This window comes from Halichoeres trimaculatus, unplaced genomic scaffold (genome assembly GCF_033239565.1).
Source record: "Halichoeres trimaculatus isolate MK-OKI-2021-1 unplaced genomic scaffold, fHalTri1.1 fHalTri1_scaffold_5, whole genome shotgun sequence".
NCBI classification, from domain to species: Eukaryota; Metazoa; Chordata; class Actinopteri; order Labriformes; family Labridae; genus Halichoeres; species Halichoeres trimaculatus.
This window is the reverse complement of record NW_027437183.1, coordinates 21817444-21830955: the sequence shown is the minus strand read 5'-3', so window position 1 is coordinate 21830955 and position 13512 is coordinate 21817444. Positions and strand designations below refer to the sequence as shown.

The following is a 13512-nucleotide window of genomic DNA, read 5'->3' as shown; positions in this document are numbered from 1 at the left end:
TGAGAGTAAAACCATCACCTTGATGATCTGGCCCTCCTTAAACGGAAGCTCTTCATCAGCAGCGTCAGGGTTAGGAGACATGGACATGGGGTCGTAGTCAAACAAAGCCACGAACACTCGGATCATCTCATCCGGCTCCGACTCATCATAGTAATCCAGAGAACGCCGTCCTCGGCTGTGCCTGCGCCCGCCATAACCGTCTGAAACATAGAGGAGGCCTCTGCTGCTACTACCAGCCTTATACAGCCACGCTGGCTGTAGAGGCAATGAGAGCAGAAGATGTCTCTCTGTTAGAGCTGACAGGGGAGAGGGCGATGAGATGGATGTGTGAAAAAAGAGCCAGAGATCGAATGCTGTAATTTGTCTTCTAAAGTTTTAATCTCTTTGGAAAGGAGACTCCTGTTGAGGTTAAGAATTTAGAGGAAAAGATGCTTTTAAAATAATCACACTCTACAGCGGAGGCACAGCAGGGTTCTCCGTTCACACATCTCTGTTTGCTGGCGTGACAGTCACTGAACATCGTAACAAAGTACGGCACAGACAGCACAGACAGGAAACAGGTCAAGCAGTTTGTTGGGGTGCAAGGGAAACTGAATGACTGTGCACACCAGGAGGACACAAGTAACACTGCACTACTGTTCATTGCTGTTTCACTGCCTTATCTCACAGAGGCTGATCAACAGGCATGCTTCCCTGGGATTAGACACGATGAGGAGAGCATTCCTACATCAAATGCAGGTGTGCTGTCATGCTTACGAGGCCACATCTGAAAATAATGTGCAGCAAAAAGAAGGGCAAAGGAGGCACGCTCCCAGGGTGCATAACACATCAACGCCCCGGCAGGTCCTGGCAACGCAGATATCAGGGACAGTGAGGGGGAAGGGATGAACCTGATATCAGTTCCCCATGCTTCTCATGGATCACCATGTTTAATGTTTCAATGGCAGGTTGTAAGTCTGGATAATGGCTCAGAGTCAATGCAACCAATGCTAACCTACTGTTTTTTTTTTTCAGATATACAAAATGTGCTCCACTGGTGTTAAATGTGTTAGATTTTGATGGCAGCAGAGTTAATGAAAGTGCAACCAAGTGATTCCAACAAGGCAAGAATGCAACAGCTCATCCACTAATGGGTCTTTCCTTCTCACTGTACTGTAAATGGGTCATGCAAAATAAACATCCAAACGAGCTGCTGGCTCATAGAGGCAGGAGAAGAAGGAAAGGAGGAGGAGATGGGAGAGATTAAAGGAGAAATGAGGGTGGGGTTAAGGTGGTGGGTGGGGTGGGAGAGTCTGGTTATGGAGGTGAATAGGGAGAGTGAGTGAGTTTTTTTGGGATTGTGGTGAAGGGGTGTAGGAGTACATACAGGGGAGGGGTTTTCATTCTCCAGCAACGGGAAAAGTGGCCAGTCTTGTCTTCCCCCGTCAGCTTTATTCAGCTAAGCTGAGCTAAGCTAAACAAAGAAGCTAACTGTCCAGCACAGACCATCATGATGTTACTGCATTTTTTGGCCTTTTTTTCTGACCTTTTTAAGTTGTATTGTCACCTGGGAGAGAAGCTGCACCACATACCATATTGATCCTCTGAGGACAAAGATCGCCATATCCTGCGCCGAGCTACACTGCCATAGTTAACATCCTCCTTGACGGGTGAGAGGTTCCCCTCACTCCCCTCACTGTTACTGTCCATGGTGATCTCTACAGAAGACACCAATCACAACGTTACGGTCAGAGATCCCCGCACACACACTCTGGTCTACCCCATGGCCCATTCACTCATGCTGATACAGTAGGATGATGAGGTTGCCCTGAGGTGGGAGGGTGTACAAGGCAACAGGTTTCACTCTGGAGTCACTGGGTGTAAAACAGCAATGCTTGCACTGTTGCGGGAGGTTAAATTGGGTGGTCATGTTAACATGTTAAGCCACAGTAAACAAAGGCATAGGGATGGTATCTGGGAGAACTTTCCTTTCAAAACTGCATGTGAACATCTGGCGATTCCAGCTGGTGAGGATGAAGAGCTAACGGGTGTGCAAACACCCCACAAAAAAGGGTCTACGTGGTTGTTTAAGCTCTATGGGAGAGATGTACAGCTCAGCTCACATGGGTAAGGGGAACACATGGTATAAATAGCACAAACATCAGTGGGCCCTGCAGGTGGGGATGAGGCGTCTCCTCATGTGGTGACCTCACTAACCAATGGATGGGATAGGCCGCTGCTGAGGGGGGGTGCCAATGTGAACCAGCCTCCTCCCTGAGTGATCCAGACGATCAGCGTTTCCATGTGACGATGAGTTCCCAATGATCTTTAGATTGAAAAACAACAGAGGAGAGGTCAGAAACACACAGCACATGGACTGTCATGACTATTACATGTAAGAAAATAAATAAAAGTCCCACATTCCTGCTAAAACAACTTAAAAAAACATAAGAAAAACATTTTAGCTTCCATTTGACCTTAGGAAGACGAAATAATAGTAAAAAAACACAACACAAAAAAACTAAAATGAACACCAAATTAAATCAACCTCAACACAACAACATGGACTGGGGGTAAGGAAGGGTCAGATGTTTAGCTAAAGACCATTTGTTTGGTTTGTTTTGTTCTGTGCATGTCAGCTCCTGCATGAGAACAAAAAGCAAAGGAGATCTAAAGACGAAAAAAAGAGGATGAGATGCAAAACAAGAAAGGCTGTCTTTGACTGAGAATGGATAAATATGCAGTTAGATGAGCACAACTATTCCAGCCCCAGCCTGCAGCCAACAACCAAAACATTTTATCAACTGAAAATACAGAGAGAAAAAAAGAGTCTTTATTTTAATCTGAAATGAGAAAAAAAGAAAAGCATAAAAGATATATATGGATTTATTATTAAGATGTGGATCCTTATTTTGAATGTGAAGCAATGGGAGGCAGGAAGTGCTGAAATAAAGCCCCAAGCAGGAGATGCAGCATCATTGCTTCAGCTCTAGAGGGCGACACATGAAGAACAACAGATGAGGCTGGCAGCTGGCAGAGGGGAAGGGGAAGAAGATACTGGGGCAACATGTCCCCATGAACTGCACAGACACTTTCCTCTGAATGAAACTTTTCCCCTCAAAGACATGAGAAGTCAAAACGTAGTTAAATGGCCTTTAGGTAATAGAAAGATATCGTTTAAAACCCACTTGACATTCTGAATACAAACAACGTCATTCACTCAAATAAAACACCAAATGAGACCGACCATGAATGTGTGACAGTAAAATGCCAAATAAAGAAGAGGAGGGGTAGGAAGGGTCGTTAAAACGAAAACAGACAACATTAAGGATGGCTGCAGCTTGCTGATGAAAAGTACAGCAGAAAGTCTGAATCACACACCAGCGGCTGGTCCCGGTTGAGCCTGGACATAGAGTGGGCTCTAGCCTCCCTGTGGGGGCTGTAATAGACCCTGTCCAGCTCGTTCAGCCTGCCCTCGCTCAGGGTTCCTTCCCTGGAGTAGTTACGCTCCCGGGTCCCCCGTCCTGGCCCGAAGTGCTCCCTGTTTCTAAAGTCACCCGTGTGTACTGTTTTGACTAAGGTCCCTGGGTACTCCTCTTCCACGCTGCACTGCCGTGTCAGAGTCCTTTTGCGGCCCATAGCCAGTGCACGCCGTTCTACTGGGCCTTCACAGTGGATAAAGTGCACCGGCCCCCGCACAGGGCTCCCATGGGCGTAATACCCTCGATGACTTCGGCCCAAAGAGCCTTCTTCCTCACTGCCACAGTCCAGTCCGCTGTCAGGACTCTTGGTGCTCTGGCGGTTGAGTCTCCCCAAGCTGCGGTCGTCTGGGCTGTAGTAGTAGCGGCTGTCAGTGAAGCGAGGGGAGGAGCGCTGGCGCTGCAGGTAGCGGGAGTTCTTGTTCGTGGTGTTATGGTTGTTCTGGGGGTACATCCTCCTCTGGGTGTGCGGCGTCCCTGGCCGCCCACCGTCTTCAAAGCAAAGGCGCTGGCCCATGCCGTCCACACAGTCCGACTCTTCCTCAGCCACCTCTGGGATGCTGTGGAGCCGTTTGCTGCGGAGCGACTTGTGTTTCACCACTTCTCTCTGGAGGTCCCAGCAGTCTCTTTCCTCAGCTAAGTCCTGACGCTTGTAATAAGCCTTCAGTCATGATCAGGCCCCGCAATTTCACAGTTCAGTTAAAGTCAGTATTATTCACAAGGTTCAGTTTAGATTTTGTGAAGGGGGTTGAAAAGTTTTTTCGAAGGTTTTAGAACAGGCAGGAAACAACACAGTATGTGAATAGAACAAATGGGGGAAAAAGACAAAATAAAGACAGAATTAGTTATTTGTGGCAATGTAGTAAAACATGCAGTCTCATTCCGTGAGGAGGAAATGGCATGCTCTGAACAGGAATCTGTGAAGGCTCAAATATGGAGAAATAACTGATAAACAGGTGGGCACAGGAGTTAAATGTGGAAAAAACAATAACACAGGGAGGAAATAAGAAATATCCAAACAGAAAAGTGAGTGACAGGCTTTGTTAGTGTCCCAGGTGAGGGATTAACATTGGTGAGGGTGAAATGAAATGAATACAAAGCTGAATGAGTGGAGGAATCTGCTGCTAGGCGCAAACTATATTGAGACATTTGTTTGGCAACATTTAAATGTAGAAAAGCATCAACGGCTCTTTTCTGTGAGCTCACAAACACAACAGCAGAATAAAATGTGACAATTTTTTAAACTTAAAAATATTACATACTTTAAATTATAGTAATGTTTTACAGAAATATAAGGGGCATGGATATTATGCAACACTGATTTACAAACAGATGATGAAGAGAAAACTGGATGCAGTATTGGTGTATCTGAACTGTAAATACACCAATAGATAGCCCTCATCAACAGCACACGAATGTACAGATAACTAGACAAAAGCAGCAATACTAAAACCCATCTGAAGTGATAATTTCAAGTATTAAAATCTGCTGCAACACAGAGAACCAAGCACCCACTACTGTTCCTCTCACTCTGGTGACACGGTGCTTTACTCTACTCATAGCAGATTGGCTTTACATCCACACATCCCCGGCGACCCACAGACCAAATGAAAACAGGATCATGTACTAACAATGTTCACATCTACATCCACAATAGAGAAATCAAAACTTTAGGACGTGACAGACATAAACAAAAGTGAATATTTCCATTTAAGTACTCACTTAAATGAGATTCCCACTTCATATGCCATGACCCTTTGATACAGTACAGTACATCAAAATTTGTATCATAGTGTCTCAGGTTAACATTTCTAGGACTTCTTCGTCAGTGTAGGCAGATTTAAAATGCACCCAAACCTTCAAAGACATTATGCTTTTCATTAACAGCCTCCCCCTCTTGCATGCTTTACAGTTATATACACACAGCCATTCCCATGAGCTCAGCCTTAAATGAGTAAAGCGGTGCTGGAGGGGCGGGGTGGAGGAGCAGACTGGGGCAGAGAGGCTGATTCAGCTGACGCGAGGCAGGAAGCGCTCAGCCAGGCAAAGCCACAGCGGGCCTGGATGTGGAGCCTGTGAGAAAGAGAGAGCAGTACCCTCCTTTCCTCCCTCCCACCCTCCCCCACATGAACGTCTGTCTCCCCCTCATGACCCCTGCAGAGTGAATGTGTGCCGTGTGTACCTTTAGAGTGTTGTGAGAGTTAATGCTGCGCCTGCGACCCTCCTCCAGCTGCATCTCAGAGTAAAGATCTTCCTCGTCCTCCTCCATTATGTCAGAAAGGTCAGAGCCTCGACTGCTCTCTGTGTGGTACTCCTCACTGTGACTGTAGTGATGGTAATGATGCTGAGGGGAAACAAGACAGGAGAAACAAAGCGACTTATAATCTTCATCAAGCCAAGAAACAGAATCCTGATCTGAGCTTACAGCCTCATGTGTTTACATTCTTACTTTTTCATGTTGTTTTGCTGTGTAACAGTGAAAATAAAAACTAAACTATACTTATCTTCTCAATATATTAATTACATGGACACACAAGACAGGGGTTCAGAGGGAAAGGGTTTAAACTGTCTTTATTGAAGATGTGACTACTGTTCAGCAATGTGGAGTTTCTGTGCAGCTGTGCAGTATTGAAAAAAACATGAAAGCAAAAAAAGTCTTCTTTTTGGTAAGAATCAACTTTCTAGACTAAAACGATTTTACTTAAAAATGTGTCAGTGTCTGTGTCCGCCTCAAACCCCTACTTAGCCTGTATTTTGAAGTTTTGGTTTCTGTGCTGAGAGTAAGCGCGGTTATATCAGCCGATCATAGTCAGCAAAATGTGCAAGTGACTTTGTGTTTTGATAAAAGCACGTAGAAAGGCCTATCCTGAGTGGCTTTAATGGTGAAAGTAGAAAAAAAAATAAATAAAACACAGCCAAAGAGAAACAAAACACCAAACAGATACAGTTTTTTACTAAACAACAGTGAAGCTTGGCTCGACTCTCACTCACTTTCAGGTACTTGGAGAGCAGCCCAAGACAAATAGCAACATTAGTTGACTTTCTGCTAACCAGGTATAAGTCAAATACCAGTAATTAGCTTGTGCTAACATGCCAAGTCAGGTGCACAGCTACCAAGTCTCTCACACAGAGAAATGTGATGCTACAGGTGGTTGCTAGGCTAGTGAGCATGTTCATGTAGCTTTGGTCGGAGGCTGTGGGTGTGTGCCGCCACTGGCGCTGATCCAAGAAGGAGGAGCCTATTGTGTTTAATAACAAAAAACAGAAGTTCCTGCGGACCCTACCTTTGATATGAGCCACATCTACATACACTTCAGAAAAAATGACTTATTTCAAGATTTTAAAGGGAAAAAAATACATTTTTCAGACATTTTGAGAGCCTCTAAATAAGATTGTCATAATACAAGGAGCTAAACAGGTAATTTTTTTTCCACATTGGCAATTTTTCCCCTATTACAAGCAATTTAGGCAGCCTTTTTGTCTTTGAATATCTTGAAATAAGAAATTATTATGTGTAACATTAACATTAACATTATGTATAATGAGAAATGATTCAATAAAAATAAGACATAAGCACTTAGATTTGCCCCCTCTGCTGGTCATTTGTCTCAAATTGACGATCTCCAATCAAACCAGCACGAACAAGAAATGCTGTTTAAAAGTGACACTGCTAGACTAGTTAGCCTCACTGTGCAGCAAAGTGGCTGCTTGCTTCTTTGAGCATTTTTTCTGGGTGAAATATAACAGCATTAAACACCTCTCTCAGCATTTTATTTTTGTGTATTTGTTGCCGCTTGCATTTTTAATTACAAAAAACAGTACGGAGATGCCTGGGGGTGCAAAATGTGTGTGTACAGAAAAAAGCAGAGTCATGTTTTCTTTTTTGTTGTTGTTATTGAATAACTTTTGGTTTTGTTGAAAAAGTCAGTGAAATAGAGGAAGATGTCTACATGATTTCTTCACCACAGCTCAATCTCATTAGCACCATTCATGATGGACACCTCCATTAATGTGCAGCTAACTAGCTGGTATTTAAACTCGTCCAAGAGCACAGAGTCCAGCCTCTGGTTGACTCCCAAGAAAAATCAAAGCCAGAAGAATTAATTTAACAATGTGTACTGAAATTATGCAAAGTTTTCCACAAACAAAATCTTGGCTCAATTTGTCAACTCTTTTCCTTCTCAGATGTACAGTACTTGAAACCAAACCAAACTAACCAATTTAAACATGAACCTAAATGTTGGAAACATGCTACGGTAGACCTTGGGTACGTGTTTGTCCTAGAAACAGGGAAACGGGAGGGGGGCATTCACTGATTAGATGAGCAGGACTCGTGTTTTTGTTTAATTACCTGTCGACCTAGCTCTGAGCCTCGGAGGAATTCATCTACTGAGGCTCCTCTCCTCCTTGCATGAGGAGAATCATAGCCGTCCTCCTCTTCATCAGAGTTAAGTGGATGTAGGACGTTCCCTCGATCACTGAATATGTTTCTTTTCTCAACCTGAAAACAGATATAACACTTGAGAGGAGAGAATGGGTGGGTCTAACTAAGTGACACTAGTCCTCAATTGATACTATTTTCATGAAGTATCACAGACCCATTTTCCAGTCTTTTCAAATACATTGTTGTCTTACATGTAAAATGTGTGCAATGTGGAAAACAAAATATTTGTCATTGCTATTGTGACTGGCATATGACACATTAGTTTTATGTGTTGTGTTGTAGGTTCCATGAAAGATTATTGAAAGTTAACTCCTATTTGCCTGCATCATTTCTTTTTAAAATTTTCCAATATGGTCCGGTTGTAATGTGAACCAACGCTCGTTGTGATGAAAGGTTTTCGAGCAGCCTGATTCTCAGGATTGAGTAAATTTGTCTAATCACTCAGACAAGTAGTTAGCATTTCAAAATATATATTATCAGATCTATGCCATTAAAGCTGTGTTCCCACTCACCCGGTTGCCCTCTGCAAACACTCTCTGAGCAGCTTCCCTGGCCATGGCCTTGGCAAGTGTGTTGGGGATGGGGACTCCCTGAGGCTGCGGAAGGATCCTCTGAGGGGAGGGCGACCGTCGTGGTGGAAAATGTGGCAGCTCCAGGTTTGGTCCACGCATCGGGGGCAGCGGAGACGGGGATCGCTCCCAGTGCGGAACTGTCCGCGGGCCCACCTCATGCTCTTTGGTTTCTGGCTCTCTGGCACTTACTAATGGTTTGGACTTGGGCATGGGGTGGCGCTGAAAGTGAGGCTGGGGCTGAGGGGGGGGCTGGCGGCTGGGCTGCGAGTGTGGCAGCGTGTGGGGTTGTGCCCGAGGCAAAGGCTGAACCTGTGGCTGAGGGTGGTTGGGTGGGTACGTTGACGGGTATGGAGGGTGGGTTTGTGAGTGCACTGGTTGGGACTGCGGGTGGTGTATGGGGTGACTAGTGGTCCTGCGGGACAGGTGGGGAGAGCCCAAGAGATTGTGCGGGATGATAGCCATGGGCGAGTCCTGGGACTCTCCTTGTGTTGACAACGTCCTTACAATAACTTCCCGGGCCTCCAGACACTGAATCCTGTTTAACTCCACACTCACAAAGTCTGCTGTTGGGTACAAGACTTCTGCTACCTGCATTCACAAAGAACCAAAGAGTCCTTACCGGAGAGCAATTATAAACCTCATTCAAGGTTTACTTTGTGATCATCGTGCAAACACTACAAAATGCATGTGCAACTCCTTCATCTTTAGGCATAAAAATAAAACTTCTATTTAAAAACACTGATATGTTTTTCGAATAAAAACCTTGACGATTGACTCATCTGTAGCACCAGAACCACATACATATGCAATCATGTCATGTCACATAGACAAATACACAAGCTGCCAAAGAGAAAAGAGATGTCAAAGCACCACAGAGCCTGTAACATCTGTGGTTTGTTCATAGTTGTTGGTTTTTTAAAGATTAGCTCTTAAGTATCAGTCGTCCCTGGAGGCATCAGCAGTTTATAACTTCTCCAGGAGATGGCAATAAAGAACTACTCAAACAAGCTCCCGCTGAGGAAGGCACAGACTCCTTATTTAAAGAACTGTGCAGTAAGACAAATATATGAGTGGTTCAATCATTCGGTACCTTCTGTCCCTTTGTCCACACGGCGTAACCAATCACACAGGCCCCATTGGAGGTTCCTGAGGGTGTCAGAGGTGGCGGCTTCCATCTGACCTGCAGGACGCCGGGCGTCTGACCACACTGGACCTGCACCTCCTGGGGAGGGAGAGGAGGCCCTGGGGAACACATACACACCGGATAAGGGAAGGAACAGAAAAGTTAAACAGCTGACAGATTTTTTTCTAATATTTCTTTGAGGGGGAAAAAAAAACGCTGACATGTAATGGATTTCTGGCATTTAACAGCCACACCATGGTAGCATGAAACACCATTCGTCTCATTCTAAGGGAAGTGTAATAAACACCGCATATTTAAAGAACTGTTTACACCCAAAACATGTGATGTTAGAGAAATTTAGTAAAAAATGTGTATCCTGATTTTACATTTATTCTACAACATGTGAATTTACATGCGCCCAAGACATTTGATTTCAGAATAAGCTTAATCATATAACTGGTGTCATGATTCTTGTATGATGTATTTCTATTTATCAGTGAGCAGTTCATACTGTGAATCAGAATATTCATTCATGTGTGTATCAAGCTAAGGCGTCACATAGAGTTTGCCAACATTCAGCCATCGGTGTATGGACAGAGATGTCCTGCTGCCAGATTCTCAGTGACTATTTTTCTTTGGAGCATTAAAAAAAACAGTTTGCTATTTCCACAATCTGTAAGTGCTGCCTGCATACTAAACAACATAGACCATCTGTGCAGTGCTGCCCTCCCCACCGACATCGCCCTCACCCCACCCCCACCCCCAGCCCGCAGTCACACAGCGAGAGCAGACTCTCTCTGAGCTGCAACATGCAGCTGTTTGTGTGTCCAAGAATCCACATCAATGCAATCTTAATCACATTTCTGTCAGCACACAAAACCCACATTCTTAGAACAGCAGCGTTTGTTGTTATGACATTTCATTTCCTCTTGTCATTTCTAAACTACACCTGTCATGAACAGGCTCTGCTGAGGACTGGAATTAGTGTTCAAACTGGAGCCACTTTCATTAATACCGGACCAGAACAGAAACACTGATTTCCAGGCAGGAGATCAGAGGCTGCCTGGTGGGACTTAAATTGGTAAAAAATGTTGTATGGCTACAAACTAATGAAGTCGCTTGTTTGAAGAACACATGCTGTGTGTGAAAGTCTAACACAGTGCCTCTGAACTGTTTTCCCTATTGACAGCAGTTGTCGACCATGATACTGAGACTATTTCAGCCACCTAATTAACATGTTCAATAGATGGATCATTTAATTAACTCTAGACTCGTTAGGAGGGGCCTATGATTTCCACACAGCAGAAAAGCTGCATTATAGCAAACATACGACACTGAACTAAATGTAAGTCACATAATGTTGTGAAATTTTGTGAAAATGTGGCTATTTTACAGCACATTAGGTAAGTGAAGAGATGAAGGCTATGTCGACGGCAGGGTTTAAGTCTCCCCTACACAGACAGCCATGGTGAAGATGCCATCTGAGACATCAGAGCCATCAAAAATAAAGAGAAATGTGAGTCTAACCTCTAAGTTTGAAGGAATTTTCCGACAGCTTTGAAGAACCAGGTGATCAATTTTTGAGAAGATCTGTCAGCATGTGATTGGCTGGACCCCAAAAATCACACACCATTAACCAAAAGAGCCCAGCAGAGACACATGTTGACCCAAAAAGTCAAGATCACTTCAGCAAACTCTACCTTACACAAACATAACAGCATCAGGTTGAAGGCTTTGAGCTGGGTCTTTTCTGGTGAAGTATCCTGTAAAGTAGCATCTATAGCACCCTGAACATCAGCACTGGTTAGTTAGTCTTATGTGGGCTTTATATTACTTATGATATGCAACTATTGTGACTTGTCCTCTATACAGAGGTTTTCAACAGGGGATCTGCTGCCCCATAGGGGGTTGGTGGTGGTGCTGCAGGGGCTCTGTGACAGTTTTTAATTTCAAATGATTATTCCCTAATATTTCAATTTTTACTTGTGTAATTGTCTTGAACACATCAATGGATACACAGAGGCCAAAGATTATCTTTCAGTCAGAAATGAAAACATTCAGCAGCATAGCAGCTCTCTCAAACTGCACACAGATTCACTCAGCATTCAATTCTGGCTCCTAAAAAAAGAGGAAGACCCACCTTGATCACTGCTCTGCCAATCGCACAGCTGCACGTTTCATACTGGCTCTGTCAGGTTCTCCAGAACTGCTACTGAATGCAACACTAACACAGTATGTTTATGCCTAGTACTGGATCTATATATGAATATTTATATGTTTTATATATATGTATATATATATATATATATATATATATATATATATATATATATATATATATATATATATATATATATATATATATATATATATATATATATATATATATATATATATATATATATGTTTGTATTTAAGGAGGTCCCTGCTCAGTCTCTCCATCAATTAATCAGTCCTTGATCTTAAATCTGTAAAGACCCCTGGTGTAATTAAAATTAAGGTTGAAATTTTAGTCATCTGCCTCATAAAGAGACACTTGTCAGGTGACACACTGTTGTTTTATCTTAAAATATAAAATCCATATAAATTAAAATGGAGGAAAGAATGACAGAAAAAAACGGAATAAAAAAAAAAAAAAAAAAAAAAAAACTAGTTTAAAAAAAAAGTACGTCATCTCCTTGCAGTCTACGTTAGCTCATCAGCCCTTAACAATATCAGCTGTCTTCACACTGTGTGTCCTCTCTTTTACATTTCACTTTGATCAGTAATCTGACCTTAAACTGGTCTACTATGTCTAAAATGATCTGAACACATATCATTCTTGCGCTCAAATAATGGACATTTTTATCTTCTGTCATGCAAAGTTAGGTCAACTTAATAAAGTAACCAAGTGAGCTGCCTGCAGCGTGTTCTATTTGCACACACAAGTAGTTAATTAAACAGTGGCTTCATATTTACGCCCCAAAAATCAGTGCCCTGAATGTAGCTGGCTGCAGAAAAACATCACTCCTCTTAAATTCTCCCTTAAAAATTCCTGCAGCGCGACAGTCAGGCTGTGAGACCCAAGTTAGCGCTGGCAACAGCCTCAGCATCAACAAGCCTCAAGGGAGAAGAAATCCCAGAGATCCACGCTCGCTATTTACGCTAATTTGGCTTCAAGAGACTCTTGTTTCCAGGGTTATGTAGCTTTATGAAGGCAGGGCTTCTTCAATTATATCTCATTGCACATTTCTCTTTTTGTTTTTTTGGCTTTTGTTTATCTGTCATGGATGTTGCTTATCGCAGGAGTACACACGCATGTCCTTGAGGGCACTCTAAAAGTGGCTGGGGAAAAATGGAAATGGCTGAGATGTTTGTCAGGTTTGTAGAGGCAAAGAGTTTTAAGCCTGTGGCTGTGTAAATAAAAGACTGCTGTGCTGGATGTAAATTATCAGATGGCTTTCATTGAGAAACATCTGATGACTTTGAAATGAAATAAAAGATCAGACTTAAAGGGAAACAATCAGGTTTGAGGAAGCACAAGAAGAATATCATTGCTTTATCCCAAAAGCCTAGGACTTTGAACCTCAGATCTCTGAACCTCAGAGCTTTGTTGTTGTTCCCACAATGGCACTCAGTTCGTATCTGACCAACTAATTAACTTTGTTATGAGCTTGAGCTGACGACTATTTTCAAAGGACAAGCTTTGATAAACTTGACACTACTTGCCCAACACCACATATAAAGTTCCACAGAAACTAGTCAACAAAGTGAAGCATTTCACACCTTAGGTTTCAAACATTTCTCTTAGGTATCAAGGAGAGTTTTATGGAGCCAACACAGATTAAACTTGGCACCAGATAAATCATATTACTGAAAACCAGTGGTTATGTTACTCTTTGTCTGCTCAAATTCAAAAATAAAACTCCAACGTTT

At 43.0% G+C, this 13512-nt stretch overlaps 1 protein-coding gene across 12 annotated transcripts in view; it reads right to left on the bottom strand.

The window, feature by feature from the left end:
- The window catches only part of rimbp2b (RIMS binding protein 2b), a 99074-nt gene that overhangs the window by 13425 nt on the left and 72137 nt on the right, over window positions 1–13512 (bottom strand). For 8 of the 12 annotated variants that reach the window (XR_012598270.1, XM_074670263.1, XM_074670264.1 and 5 more), the window contains 8 exons: window positions 9565–9716; window positions 8415–9062; window positions 7810–7959; window positions 5641–5802; window positions 3361–4119; window positions 2197–2305; window positions 1572–1697; window positions 19–200 (listed from right to left, as the gene is read on the bottom strand). Coding sequence is in view for 11 of the 12 variants with exons in the window: in XM_074670263.1 (XP_074526364.1) it covers window positions 19–200; window positions 1572–1697; window positions 2197–2305; window positions 3361–4119; window positions 5641–5802; window positions 7810–7959; window positions 8415–9062; window positions 9565–9716 (2288 nt within the window). In the remaining variant the exon portion in view is untranslated. The remainder of the gene's footprint in view (window positions 1–18; window positions 201–1571; window positions 1698–2196; window positions 2306–3360; window positions 4120–5640; window positions 5803–7809; window positions 7960–8414; window positions 9063–9564; window positions 9717–13512) is intronic. The other 4 variants (XM_074670268.1, XM_074670267.1, XM_074670260.1 and 1 more) reach the window with 3 other exon arrangements.